This window comes from Indicator indicator, chromosome 7, assembly GCF_027791375.1.
Source record: "Indicator indicator isolate 239-I01 chromosome 7, UM_Iind_1.1, whole genome shotgun sequence".
Lineage (NCBI taxonomy): Eukaryota > Metazoa > Chordata > Aves > Piciformes > Indicatoridae > Indicator > Indicator indicator.
This window is the reverse complement of record NC_072016.1, coordinates 7073281-7089134: the sequence shown is the minus strand read 5'-3', so window position 1 is coordinate 7089134 and position 15854 is coordinate 7073281. Positions and strand designations below refer to the sequence as shown.

Sequence of the window (15854 nt, the reverse complement as noted above, 5' to 3'; positions counted from 1 at the left end):
GTTTGTGCTGCTTGAATTTATTATTTTTGCCCTGACATGGTCTAGCTGGGATTCCTTTCTTTCCTTCTGGATCATGGATACTCACACACAGCCACAGTGACTTGTCTACAAAAAGAGAAAATTTGTCAGAGTTCAGTAATTTTAGTGGTTAGTGGTCGCAATTAGGCCTTGAAGTTTGTAGGCTATTGAAGGAGTAAGTCTGTACCTTCACTGCTCCCCACCAGGCACTACTGGGACAGAACCAGTTGCTTCATGCTGTGTTAAATCAATAGCTAATATGATAAAATACTAGCCCAATGCTCAGACATGGCATTTTCTGGTTTTATCACAAGCTGATGATTTTAACACTACCCGAGATTAAAGTCAGTAACTAATCCACTACCTATAATTTATGTAACTAAAGTCCTCCTCCTTTTACCCTGCCTCGGCTTTTGAGTTCCTCAGTGCTTCCCATTCAGCAAAAATACTTATTAACAATACTCTTTTCTTAAAGGTACATAGACTGGATGAAAAATTATTATTATAATCCATATAGCTGTACCACAAACAGCCATGCCAACCACTGTCCTACTTGGTTTGTTTCTTCAGAACTTAAGTCTTAAGCTCTGCAACACAATGCAACAGCAAGGCAGCATAGTTATACAAAATAATGTATTTACAAAATATCTGTGATATAAAGTGTCTTTCTGACAGGCAGGCTTCAGCTCACTTGTTATTTCCCCCCCCTCACATCTAGCATAGTCAGAAATTCTGCCTCTAAGTGGACCAACATACAACAAAAGGAGTAATGAGAAACACTGATACTGGCAGGAGCTCATTTCTTAGTAAATATTTGATGTCCAAACTCAAAAATTTCACTGAGTATTTCTGTTTCATCCCTGTTCCTCTGTTGTCACCAACAATGCTTATACATTTCTGCTGATGTTGTTTAGAGCTGCCTAGGTTTTCACTGTCAAGGCACAAGGCAATGTAGTGTGAACCATAAGGAAAGCCTCACTCTCTGTAAGACTGCATAAAGATTGCCATATGAGGCAAACCTTCAATTAGTCCAGAACTTGTACAGCCTCTTAGAGTGGCCATTAACAGATAACAAGGGGAAATCTTAAGGAACAGAGCAGGGATGGAATGATTCTCATTCTAGTATATGCTGCCAATTTCTGAGGAGTAGCAGTTCAGGATGCTTAAGGGACAACTAAGGTCTTCACACTTAATAAACCTTGATAGTTACTGCTTACATAATACTTTTATTTAAATAGCAAGTGAATGAGCACTCATGCATAAGAAGAAAGATGCTCCGGTCTCAATATTAGGACGAAGATTAAATTAAAATGTTAGCCCATTTTTCACTTGAACAAAACTGAAGCGAAGCTCCAAAGAAAGAAACAATTAAAATATCAATCCAAAGCAATTAATTTATATCACAGAATTTTGTAACATCTCTTCCATGGGGGCACGTATTGGCAACATGAATTTAATTCAGAGGTTCTCCTCCTCACAGGGTAAACTCCAGAGTAAGAGAAAGATTATCTAATGAATCACTTCATTCAGGTTATTTAAACATCAGCCATGTTGGTCATCAGGTTGAGATGGAAGTAGTTTAGTGGGCAGAAGCTGTTATTTTTCATGACCCACATAATACAGTGTCTTGTATCCTCATGAGGGTTTGCCTGACCTTAGTCGCTGCCCTCACCCCATAATGAAACAAAAAGTGTGTTTGATGATGATTATTGAAAAGATTTATGGACCTGTGACTTCTGCTTAAAATGGGTGATAGTATCTCTTCATTAATTTCACATTAGCACTTGAAGTTTCATTTCTTTCTGCTGTGATAGGAAACTGATGACATCTGATGGCAGAATACAGGTTTTAAGTTGTGCATTTTTCTTTCACAGTTGTCTGCAGCCTTTTTCTTTTGTGTGTGCATGCAGGGATCATAGGCAAGAGCAGGAGTGGCTTTAAACATTGACTTTTGCCAATCAACATGTATTGTTGAATTGATTCCTTCAATCAGGAATTCCACAGGATATTGTGGGGTAGCTTTTATTTCCTTTTAGACAGAAATGTATCAGCTTTATTTTCATAAGGACATGTTCAGAAGTCTAGCGTTGCATTAGGTTGTATATTAGCCCTATGTAATCATTTTCCTGCTTCTTACACACACTCAATAAAAACAAAGCTTCTTAAGAACAGGAAAACCCCTTTGAAACCGCAATCTGAAGTACTTATTCTATTGTTGCTCAATGACTTTTACATTAAAATGTAGAAGTTTTGAGAACTGAAGTTTGAACACATTTTTTTAAGCAATTTCAGTAATTTTGTTTCCTGGAGGAAAGGTTTTCTGTTTCTGTTTAAATACAAGCTTTAAAATTGTTAAGTAGGGTCACTTAATTTTCTTCCAATTCACTGTCTTTTCCATTTCTGCTCAGCCAAAAAAAAAAATCACCTTAAGTATCTGTTCTGAATGGCAGACATAAAAGTGTTGATTCTTCAGTATTTAGCAGTCTGTTTGAGGATCAGGTCACTTTTTTCCACCTTGCTTTTAGCAAGAGCATTGACCAAGCTGAGTAGTTTCAAAGAACACAAAAGAAAATCTAATTTATTCATTCAAATTCTTTCTGGTTATACTAATCTCAAGTATTTATTTACAACTAGAGTAGGGCCAAACTCTGAAACAGATGCCTGGAAGATTTTTTTTTCAGACCATTTTCATATACTAGGAAATCCTAATGAATTTTGTATGAAAACAGATGTTTGTGGATAAATAAGCCTTTTTGTTTGTTTATGCATACTTGGCCAAAAAATCTGTTCTTAAAACATTGAGACAGAAAAATGGAGAGGCTGGGCCTTTTGTCTGAAATGCACCTAAGTTTTCTTATTTGTTCAGTGGAGTACTTAGCATTTAGGAGGCGGGGAAGGCTATTCTTTAGTTCAGGTATGAAAATGTGCCGTGCTTTCTATCAATTACTTGGTTGATTGTCAAAGGTGCATTGGAGTGAGGGGGCATTGGCTAGTTCTGGCCTTCACTAATGGGAACGTTTCAGCATGCGGATGGTAATTAAAGTATAGAATGCAGAAAATTAGGCCAAAATTGAATAGAAATGAATAAGTATGTGTTCTGTTGTGCAGATGTTGGGAAAAAGATTATTTTCGATACCTCCTTCTATCTACACCATACTTGGTTACCATGTAAAAATCAGTCATACACTGTGTAGATTGTTTCTCTTCCCATTGCCTTTTCTGTTTTTATGTTGTGATGTATCTGTATAGGTAGTAATTTAGCAAAATATCCTGTCTGCCAGGTGTGGAAACTAGCTGATTGTATTGTAATACCAGATCATTACTTAATTCATACGCAACCTAGCCTAGCACATGGAAAGCATTATAAATCTATTTACAGTGTGGCTGGTCTGATGATAACATTGTATTAAATTCCCAGGTGAGGCAATTTAAGCAATTGCTTTGCCATGTGTAGGCCATGGAAATTAACTTCTCGTATGCTTTAGTAATAGACAAACTTCATTTGTATGCTCAGATTAGTGGTATAGCAGAATTCTTACAGTCTGCTTACATGTACCCTACTTCACATGTAGAATCATACAGAGGGGTGGTACTACAGATCACAGATCTTAATTAGTTTAAGCTGAGTTAATTCATTTCAATTCTAATTTAGCTGGTCTTGCCCATGAACACATGCAGTTCTACTGGGAAATGTTAAGGCTTGGGTCAAGTAGACAGATTGTTTAAAGCCAAATTGCCAGACAGAACTGAGCAAGTGTATCTGTTTGAACAGGGCTTTAAGGAAATCACCCAATCAGTATGCAAAAATCCTGTTCATAAACCAAGAGAGATCTGCCTGGAATCAGAAATTCTTCCTTGTCAGAAGGTCTGGATACTATAGTACGTTTAAAACAGCCCCTGAAACTTTCCTTGTCTCGAAGTTGGTGTAGGAAATGGCTTAACCCTTTTGTGTCACTGTGTGTTCATGTGCCTGCTACATTCGAAGGCAGACACATGCACTGAGTTAGAAACACTCCTGTGCTCAGTTTGTGTCTATGTATTTACAAGAAGATATAAAATACAAGGAAAACTTCTGCATTTGACAGACCTTTACAGGCAAAAAACTGCGCACAGGACCTCTTAAACCTGTATTGAGCTGCCCAGAAATGCCTTGGATTGCAAACTCTGTAAAGCTTCTGTCTTTTCTAGAAACATACATATAAAGTACCAGTAGACAGTGGTAACTGACAACTAAGACTAAAAATGTTGACAATTTCTTGATTTGCCTGGTTAGCTTATGTATAGAAGTCATTAACTATTTATAAAATGCATTATGAATTGGGTTCCTTCAAACTGTAGCAGTGTGTGTGACATTTCCAGCTCAAACTATCATTCTTGCATTTGGCTAAAGTATGTATTTATAAACAGCTGATAGTGATGAACTAAAAAAAAATAATAACAGTCTAAAAATTATTTCATTACTGAGTTTGAATGAACTGAACTAATTTCGATAGCCAGATTTAAAAGTGTTAGCCAATATTGCTTTAATAAAAATAAGAATAGTAATTCAAAATATTGATATTTTGGACAAATCCTGGAAGAACAAACGGACACTTTAGTTCAAAGGCCTTTCCTTTTATATTATTGATTCATTTGGGAGGGGAAACTGTGATCAAAAGTAGTACCAAATTATTTATTGATTATGGCAAACAGTTATAGCTAATTGTAGTCAAAGGGTTATTTCTTCTAATATAATTACTGATTTTCAGATCATGAAAGATTATTGCAATGAAAGCAACAATGATACAAACATATTTATTAAGTTCAGTACTGATGATATAAAGGATTATAAAGGGATTCTAAAAATTGTATTGCTATTACGATGTATTTCTTTTCTGCGAAGAATATTCTTTTTCCCTTCTTCCATGCAGGCACTTATGAATGAGAATATCATCCAGTTAAATCTTTCAAATAAATGATGCGTACCCAAGGACCATCTCAGTCTCTGTATATAATTAGGCAACTTGCTCACTAGAGAACAAGCTCATGAAGCATCATGCTCCTCATCTCAGTCTAATAATGATAAATGCATTCAACACTAACAGAATCAATGGGGCTGAGTCATTTCACGAAATTGGGAGAGACTGAACTACTAGATCTCAAATGGGAAGATCTTAATCAGAAAAGATTAGATATTTATTGGTATATATTTGTAATTTCCTTCCTTGTTTGATGTGTATCAAATAAAAATAGGAAAATAATGTAATTGAGCAATCTATGCCAATTTGTTGGCTTTTTGGTGAAAAAAGAGAGAAACAAAACCTAGCTCCATATGATATTCTTGCATACTGTGGAGTGTTTTAGTCCCCCATAGTGATGAAATGAATAATTTAAACAGGCAGCTCTGATACCACAGCCTGTTTAAAGGTTCTCATTTCCTTTAATGCTGTAGACTACTTTAGCTTGGTTAGTACGAAACTGTGACAGCTGAGATCTCCAAAAGATTTGGCACAATTCAGCTCTTGTCCTAGGCCCATGGTATGCTTTGTCCTGGCTATGTACATCTGTAGCTTTAGTATATCATCTAGATCTATGATCTGAACACTGGCAACTGAATCACAAATTGGTAAGCATTGTAATGATGATGGTGGTAATAAAAGAGTGAACTACACAGGGTAAAAAGCTAAAATGTGTTGCTCTGAAACAACCAGTACAAGGCTTACTGCAGTGCTAGGTTCCTAGCATAGGGGGTGACCCACTTCCATACTTTGCACAAAGGTAATGAATTTCCCTGTGCTCATTATAATTTCTAGTGGGTGGTTCCCTGTGCACATTTTGCAAGCATGCTTTTTTGCCATGATTGTCCAGTTAGAGAAGGTTTGAGGAGGGATTTGTTTTTGCTGAGTTCATACTAGCAGTGACTAACACAGCAGAGTGTGAGGGAAGCTCTCTTCAATGGAAGACCCTGCAGCTTAGATCTTGCTACTCTTGAGTTTCTTTCTCTGATGAAGTGTAAAACTGATCATAACTACACTCAAATATAAAAATATTTTAGATGTTAAAAATCCTTTTTCACTTTTAATGGTGAATGTAGGGATATTAACTGACTAAGGGCCTATTATTTTGCCAACAGAGAAGCTGAAGGATGGGCTGATGCTTTCTTTATGGACTTCTCCATTGTTCCATTGAACACCGTGATACCTTGATAATCTTCAGGCATTTGTTTTCCATTGCTCGGCACTTGATCTAATTTGTAATCAATATGATACCAGTTCATGATCAAATCTAATGCTCATAAACTGTAAATAACAACTATCATAACAATCTAATGAATCTCTTTTGTGGTGTTTCCATGAACTGCTGTAAGCCAGTGTTTCCTTCTACTGTTTTCTCTCCTTTTTTTCTGCCTCCCCCCACCCCCCGCCTCCAATTTCTGGTCCTTTTCCAAGAGGGCTTAAAAGCCTCATCAGCATGGAAAACACATACTAATTTTCTACATCTTAAAGTTCAACCAGTTTTGTCAAATTGTTTTGTTCAGGTTTGGTTTTGTTTGTTGTGGTTTTTTTTTTTTTTTTAATGGGAAAAGCTCAGTTTTCCTTTCCTGTTTAATGGTGTCAGTGCTCGATTATGCTGAGTTCTGCATCCATCTAGCAAGCGGTCTTCAGAACAATGCATTTCTGCATTTCTTCAGTGCTTTTGCTATTAGTGTACATTGCCTCTCCCAGTTACTGGATTATCAGAACTGGGATCACACACTGCATATCTTGAGCTTCACTGAAGCTTCTTTCATTGCTAAAATGTTAAGGACGTGGCTGTCTTAGAAATGCTGAGGTTTTGCCATGCGTGTTTGTCAAAGTGCAGCAGCCGAAGAACTTTTTAATAACTTTTACTTGCAGATTTATATATATATATATATATATATATATATATATATATAAATATAAAATTTCTTTTTTATCAAATAGGTATCCATTAGGGGGCTCTCGAGGTTTAAGATGATCAGCCTTGATACCAATGGCTTCGGAGCTTTACTTCCTAACCCTTTTTTCTTTTTGTTTTACAGAAAAGGTCACGAATCGCCTACAGTGATGAGGTGCGGAATGAGCTCCTAGGGGATGACGGGAATTCCTCAGAGAACCAGGTAGGATGCTAATCAAGAAGCCCTAGTGGGTGGCTGGAGGGTGAAGGAGGTCACTGGCACACTGGGCTTCTCAAGCTGCTCCTTAACAGCATTAGCAACAACTCATGTGGAAGTGATACTGTTTAATGCAAAGCTGGGGTCTTAATCAACTTCAAAATGTTTCTTGGAGATCTTACATTTAACCCTTTAACTTGTGATCACTGTCTGCTATCTCAAAAAAAAATCTTTTCTTCTCTTTTATTATTTAGTACTTAAGAAATAACTTGAAACGCGCTGTTTGCCGACAAAGCCAAGGTCTTCACCTCAAACACATGTAAAAGGAATAAAAAAAGTACATAATGCAGCTTTGATAATAATGCAGTATAATTAAATCAACACTGGCAGGCAAAACAAATGAAAGTGCGCTCTCAGAATTAGGCAGTACCCCACTCAGTTTCCTTGTGTGATTCCTTCCCTAAACATATTTTCTCTCCTTGTACCAAATCCACAAGTTGTACTAATAAGAGCAAGCTTTCATGATGTGTGTTGTACTAGAATGCAGAGTGCAATCCATCTCTTTAAATGAGAGAAAGCTTGATAATCCTGAGGCTTTTTAAAAAATCTCATACCCCTATTGTTGTTCTGGACACTATAGTGAGGATCCTGCTAGACTACTGAAAATTAGAAAAGCAACAATATAATCATGGGACTTTGACCCACCTGTTAATATTTCTTTTGGTGCTGAAACTTGCTTGACAGGCTCTAAGCAGAATGTTTCCTTTCTCTGTTGAAAATCACATCAGCTGTAATCGAAGTTGTGCATTCTGAGTTCGAAGTCAGTCAAAAGTTTTCTTAAAAATCACATTTTTCTGTTCTGACCAGAATTTTAATTATTTTGATAGCGACAGTGAAAATTGTTTAAGTGTTTACTTGATAAGTGCAATATTAAATAAGGAAGTGGATCAGAACATATTCCCAAGTTTTTGGTGTCTTCTACTCTCTCTATGAGGTCAGATACACTAAGGATAGAATGAAGAAAGAAAGACTTGGATATTTATCCCAATACACTTAATTTTAAACCACAGAATCCTTAAGCATTAAGCTTATACAATATTTTAAATACACTGTGTAAGTTTTAAAATCTGTAGTACACTAATACATGCATTAATGAAATTATACACAGGATACAATTTACCTTTAGACATAAGACTGTAGTGTATAGCAGCTCTAGTATCTGTGTGAAAAGTTAAAAGATCTTAATCGTCATATTATAGATCATAGCAAGGGAAGATTCCAGAACTGGAATAAAATAAAAGATTTTTTTTTTTAGCCCTAAATAAATACATGGAAATGATGATTTTAGGGAAAAGAGTTTCACAGTCTGAATGTCATGATGGTAAACTCAGTCCTGTGAAAATGTTAGGTTTCTCTTTTTTTTTTTCTTTTAAGGTGCTGCTATTTTTACATTTCAAGAAAAATTTGTGTGAATTCAGACATAAAAGGGCAATTGTGATAAGAAGCTTTACTTATAACAGAATATCTTATGTGCAGGGATGAGATAAAATATTTTCACTTTTTAAGGAATTGTTAAATAACTGGTTCATGTGCACTTTTTGCAAGTTATGATCTTTTTTTTTTTCTCTAAACTTGATGGAAGAAACATGGTCTCATCTCAAGGAACCCAAGGATACTTTCAACCATTTGTCTTTTTTTTCCCTTCCAAATGACCACTTCTTCAGTGGAAGAAAATTTTTGCTGGTAAAGGAGTTTCACTTAGTCTTTTAGCTAATCAAAATCCTTTTCTATAAACCAGCTTGAAATTGTTACCCCTCTACATTTGAAAGTTTTGAATTTCTTTGTTTTATTCCTTGAAAAATGTTATGAAATACCACCATACAGGAGCCACCTGACTTCTTTTGAATATGTGAATGCTAGTGTGCTTTGGTTTTTTTTATGAATTGTGTTGTTCCCATGTTCACTCTCATAATCCTTTTGGTTATGAAATATCTTTTTTTTTTTGTACTTAATATGCATGCAGTTATAGGTACAAGCACTTAGTGCAGAAACTTCAGTCTGATGTTGAGCTACTCAGAATGTACAGCTATCAAAATCAAGTGTAAGATTTGGGTGCATACCTTACACTGAACACATTGTATCAACGTATATATAAGACAGATTTAATTCAGTTTCACCCCTGTAAGTGATTATATCAATAGAATACTTGGACTAGATGACAAAATGATGCTCACATATAACTTGTAGCCATATAAGATATTTGAAGATGTTTCAAATACTTGCTTTCATTCTGTCTGATAGAAATAATTACAGGTAGTGGACTTACCCTCACCCTAATCTTCTTGGATTTCTCAATCGATTTGGGTTAGGTTAAATTAGCTAAATTGAAAAATAATGGTTTATTCTCCTCATTTCAGTCACCAGACTGTGAGAGGGAAGAGGAAGGATTCCTCTTTTGGCAAAGGAGTTGTTGAAAATAATTGTCAGTTCTGAATTGCTCCTGTACTAATCCACAAATATTGGTAAAGTCTGCCAGTAGAAATGCTGATTATTTGGTTCGACTGAGGTGTTGCACAAGGGAAATGAGATATGAGCTGCATGGCTTAGGTATGGTCTTTGTCATCATGATAAGCATTTGCATAATGTTTGTGGTGGAGTGAGAAGACAAAAGAAACCTAATGTATACTGGCTTGGTATGACCATAGTAAGTATCTAGAAATAAATGAAGCTCTATTGCAAAAATAAACAATTTGGATCTTTTCTTTATTCAACTTCTGGTTGAATTAGTTGCGTTTCAAAGGTACAATTATGGCAAACCACAGCCGAGTTATAAGCAGTAATGAATAGAGCCATGGACTTGTTCTCCCAAGAAGAAAGATCAAAGTACAACGAACAGATTGAAGAATTAGCAAATGAAGATTTATGTTGTGTCTTCTTCCTTTGCAAAAATGTCTCCCATAAGTAGCGGTCATTACATGTAGATGACAATTTAAATGACATTATAAGTTGCCTTCTAATGCTTATACCAAGATTTCACTAATTTTACTAGACAAAACATGTAGAAACTTCTTGTAAGAGGCTGTAAGAATTATCTAATTCTGCTATTCAAAGTGTCTTTGGAAGTAAATGCATCCTGGTTTAATGAGATAGTGATAAAGTGCTCTTAATGCACTAGAGTTTAGTAAAAGCATTGCTTAATACACCTTAATTTCTTCTTAATTTGCATCGTATTAATGTAATCAGGTAAGGCACATGCAAAGGTTGAGAAGTGGGGGATGTCCCTTCTTGCATCAACAACCTCCTGCTTGCAACCCCAAAATCTACTGAGTGCATTAGGTTGTTATTTATGCTCCAGGAGAGGTCTTGAACATCTCTGTTGCTTTCAAGTCTTATTAGCCATTCTAGCCATCAACATTTAGAAAATCCCTTGAAGGTTTTGAGTTTTTCAGTCAACGATACACTACTTAAAGTCGTGGCTTCACTTTAACAATCTTAAAACTGTTTTTTGTGGCAATTCAGGTTTTTTTTTCAGAAAGTATACGTTAGGTTATTCAGAAATCCTTCTCAACCAAACTAATATCAGGTACAGTATTAAGAACTTTCTTGAAATGTGGTAGTTTTCCTTTCTCTTTCACAGCTGTGTTCATTAATAAGTTTAAATGCACCCGCACTAGGTTAAACCGCGTGTCCCTATACACATACATCGTACATGTGATTTGTGGCGAACAAATATTTTGTGGCTACTTAATTTCTGACTACAAAGTTGTGATAATATTAGATTTTTTTTTTTTTTTTGCCTTGCTGTGCATAAAGTGTGTCAAACTTCAGCTACAGACCAGGGGGTGAAGTTGGTCAATTTAATTCCCCAAGATCTAAAGAAGGTCGGTATCATTTCATATAGCCCTGGCAGAGCAGATCATTACCAGACACAAATCTGTTCGTTACATGCCGAGGGTTTATAGCAAAATAAATAGACTGTCATCATAAGTTCAGAAAATTGTGTGTTCGACCCACGATAATGTGTAAAGGGCGTTTAATAGAGTTCAGCATTTATTCGTTATCTATATGCGGACAGAGACGGCGGTAGCGTTATCAGCTTTTTTTTTTTTTTCTCCTTAAAAAAAAAATTCAGTAGTTTTCTCTGTCACGTGGTGTGTGCCTCACACAGACACACACACCACACACACACCCCCCCATCTCATTCCCTCTCTCTCCCTCTCTCTCTCTGCGGCTCAGTTTTGATTTTAGTCACAGCAGAAGGCTTAGCCACAAGAGATTCCACTGGTTCAAACCAGCGTAAACCAGATTTGTTATATAATTTATTTATTTATTTGGTTGGGTTTAGCCTACAAAGGAACGGGTTATGTCTTGTATTGAATTCCATATTGTGAAATATATAAGTGAATAAATAAATAAATAAATACATAAATAAAATCTTGGTTTCGCAACCTCTGCTGATTATCAACACCTAAAATGGTGGCTGCAGACAGCTTGGTGCTGTTTGCAGTTGAGCAGGGAGCATCAAAAAAATAATGTGTGGAAACGGAAAAGTAAGGGTAACATATTTTCATCAAGAGCATTGTTAAATGGGGGGAAAAAAATACATCTTTTGTTCATTTGAATGAATATCTTTCAGCCAATGTTAGAGAGGGGGGTGGGGAAAAAAAAAAAAGAAGCCCCCTCTCATTTCTTAGCTTAGCTGCAAATCCCATGCAGAGCTTAAATTCAGCCATGCAGCACAAACAAGATAGAACATTTTTGTTTGGGACCTATTGAAAAAACAAATGTGCAGCATTTTAAAACTCTCATTGATTTTAGCAGGGTGGCATGCCCAAACGGGCGCTAGTGCGGGAGAGTAGTTTTAAACTTTGGCCCTTTAAGTATCATAGTCAACTGAAGAATGGTGGCCTCAGAAAGAAAAGATAGCTATGTGATCAACTCCCAGATCGTCTCTTTCTAAAGAGCCTTAATGTTTGCCTTTTTGGGGAAAAAAGGGGGGGAAGATCTGGAGAAAGAGACCAATTTATGATAGGCCAAGCTCTTGAATTTAAGCGCCGGTTCGGCGGACAATGCAGTTTTCTTTACACCAGTTCTAGCAAAGTTCCTTTAGCTACATACTGAAGAGGCATTTCAGTTTAAGTCTGTGTGGTAGTAGCCCTCCTAATTACATCTCCTTAGAGCCTCCTTGCCTGTTTTGGTAACGGTGTGAGGCGTATGTTCAGTCTTAGGCGAGCCATATGAAACAATAGAGAATAATGGAGCTTCTTTTGTTTCCTTCGTGCTGGCGAGAATTTAGGAGTTGTAAACATTTCCCAGCTTACACATGTGTTGAAAATTAGTGTTATGAAACTGTGGGTGAAGTATCAGCATAAACTGAGATAATGATGTAGCTGTTGTAATTTCGAATTCAACTGGAATCGGAGAGAGAACTGTAATTTTTTGATAAAGAGCCACTCTTGTGCAGACATTTGTTGTGAGTAATTATACATTTTTATTCCAGTACAAATAACTTAGCAGTCTCTCTGAGGGGAGAGCGTATTACAGCATATCTTGATAATCAGACTGGGGTTTGATTTAGTTTTGCAGTAAACCTGCCAGAGAAATATTATTTAAGTAGTGTTAGACTGTCTTGATTTACGAGCAGAAATTGATAAATTTTAATTGTATATACTATATAAGTATGCACACACACACACACTGTGTGTGTATATAGATATATATATACACACTGTATAACGGTCTAGGATTAAGAACCTGAAATGGGTCTTTTCTAAGGGAAGTATTTCTCATGGTGTTCCTCATTCCGTGTCTGTTTTTAAATAAGCTATACAATAAATCATAATTCTGAGCCATTTAATTAAGCTGCTGCTTTCCTTTCTCTCTCTTTCTCTCTTTCTTTTTCTTTCTCTCTTTCTTTCTTTCATTCTTTCTTTCTGTCTTTCTGTCTTTCTTTCAACTGGAAAAAATCCTCTGAGATTCAATAATAAAATTAGATAAGATAGTTACAGTAGAACTCAGCTGTATAAAAATTGAGATACTGGTTACATGCTGTAAAGATGCAGTCATCTATTAATAAGTTAGATCTGGTAGTAAAATAAGAAATCAGCTGTCATGATTAAAATATACAGAAAACATTCTGAAAACTTGTATATACAAAACCACTTCAGCTGTACAATCTTCGAAGAGAGGAATAGTAAACTTGTTTTTTTCTTTATAATATAGACTTCTATGAAGTCATTCCCCTTTATTTCATGATGGTGTCTTAGATGTGGTTTAAAAGAGAATTTCACACTATTCTCTTTGTTTAATGTGACAGTGTGAGAAAGTGATCTTTATTCGTTCAAAAAACTCTGCATGTAGTCTATGTTTAGGTTCTTTTAATGTGTTTGTCTGTGATTTTTAAATGCTAAACATGTAAACAGATAAATTGTCAATGTTAATTCTGTATCCTGTCACACAACTGATCTTTCTTTCCTGCCATTTCTTTCCTTTTTATCTTTTTTGTGCGTTCATGTTGCAGTTGATAAAATTACGTGAAGAGGTGAGTACTTTCTTGCTTTTTGTTGTCTAGCTTTCCCTTTAAAGCTGAGTTTCTAAATCTGAAGTAGATCTTTTTGTTCATTGTTACAGGGAAATCTACACAAAGCAAAAATATTGATTACATTGCTTTAAAATATTCACTGTTGTGCCTCTTTTTCCCTAATAATTGTGTACTTACATAGGAATCTCTAGATCAAACCTTAGAAATTAACATTCTTTGATAGTGGAATTTTTTTAAAAGGCACTAGAAAAAGAAGGGAAAGAAAACCCCAGCCCTGTTATTTGATCTCTGCTAGAATATCATGATCAAATCAGGCACAGTAACAATCATGTCTGCATCACAAAATCTTTGATAGGGTAAATACATTTATACTGGTATTGAAAGCGAAAGCATTGCTTTGTAAAATCCTGTGCTGAAACACTGTAAAAATCACACAGATTCACAGTGGTTTGAGTTTGGTGTGAGGTATTCAAGTGTATGCTGGATATTGTGTACCAACTGAAAATACAGTACAGGTAGACCTAACGCACACATATCAATATTTATTATTTATTTGTGAGTGCTGTAGATCTGTAGGTGTAACACTAGAGATCAGTATTCCAGAATACCTTTCTTCCAGTTATAAAATGACTCATAAATATTTAGAGAGAGAAACCTGTTTTAATGGTCAGCTCCTCAAATGTTTCAGTATATTTTTTTTTTCTACAATTAATCTCCTCTGTTACTTACTGCTGTAGGAAAGCAGGTATATGAACTGCTTTTTATTATTATTATTATTTCCTGATAGCTGCCAAAAAGAAAGTCTCAATAAAGTCCAGATTACTTACAGGTCAGATTTCTGAAGTGTTTCGTATGAAGAGTTTGAACCACTGAAGTATTTGAATAAATATGTTTAGAAGCAGGAATATTTTAACATCACATATTTGTCTGGTATCTCCTTTTTGAAATGTGTGCCCAGACATATCAGTAATGAATACTGAGCTCTGCAGGAAAGGATTTGTAAGTTTTAGAACTGAGGATGACAAAGAATTGTGAAGTAACCAGATTAAGGACAATGAATTCTGAAAACCAGGAAGGTATTTGTGATATTAAGATTCTTTCAGTACTTCCCCAAATGCTTTATTTTTTTCCCCTCTTCTTCTGGAACTGATATTAATATGATAAATCTACAGACTAAAATAGTTAACAAAAAAAATTAAACAAAATAAACATGTAACCACATGAAAGCCCTCCCACCACTGCTGAGCTCCCCTCCCCAGAAGTCCCAGTATTTAAACAGATGACAATATTGTTGCAAGGGTTTGTATAGCCTGATAACTGAGATTTTGCAGAAGCTTCATCTGTCATCCTTTTAACGACACCTGCACGTCTGCTCCTATGTAGGATAGGATTATTTTTTGCTTGCAAATATAGATAATAGTTTTCTAAACATAAAAAATCCTCATTTGCAAATTTACTCTGAAAATTTGTATCAGATGTAAAGAGCAAAGCTACTACTTAACTGCTCTTCTTATTTAAATAGCTGTGAGGGAAAAGAAGGAAATTCAGGATGCTATTGCAAAGGGCTCCAACTTAGGAGCTCTTCTGAACTCAGTCATACCATTTGGAGCTTAGAAATCCTCTTTGTTAGCCACCTACAAATTTTGACATTGCTTCTGGTAATTTTCTTTTTTTCTTTTCCTTGCTGACCTTGGAAGTTACTTTTTCCTCTCTCTGCATGTTGTGAGAGCAGCAGCAAATAAAACTAAATAAAAGGATTTATTGTTTTTTCTTGATAAAAATTGTACAGGCAAAGAGGAAATAATTTTAAAACCAACTGTAAGCATCCTGTTCTCTGCACTTTGGTACACACTGTGTGTTGGATAGGTTGTAACTGCAATGGTGTTTTTATACCCGATGCAAAATGCACATTAAAGTTTAAATGAAGGCTAGTACAATGACTCAGGCGTAATTCTTAACTTGTCACACAGTGAAACATCAAGGCATCCCCAATTATAGTTCTCCTAAGGAGGTATGAACTGATCTTAAAAAGAAATTGTGCTTTGCCTTACTGTTTGTTAATAAAACCTGTGCTTCCTTTCATTACAGGGCTCTATTCTAGCACACTTGCCGTACACAGGCTTCCACGGAGGCTGTGTCGCTCTTGTCTTTTTTGCTCCTGAGATCTCAGTTTGAATCCAG

The 15854-nt window shown here is 35.8% G+C and overlaps 1 protein-coding gene across 2 annotated transcripts in view; it reads left to right on the top strand.

Annotated features, from left to right (window-relative positions):
* Positions 1–15854, top strand: part of VTI1A (vesicle transport through interaction with t-SNAREs 1A) — a 219939-nt gene that overhangs the window by 46566 nt on the left and 157519 nt on the right. The window contains exons 4-5 of one of the 2 annotated variants that reach the window (XM_054382098.1): positions 7061–7138; positions 13653–13673. In XM_054382098.1, the coding sequence (XP_054238073.1) occupies positions 7061–7138; positions 13653–13673 (99 nt within the window). The remainder of the gene's footprint in view (positions 1–7060; positions 7139–13652; positions 13674–15854) is intronic. The other variant, XM_054382097.1, reaches the window with a different exon arrangement.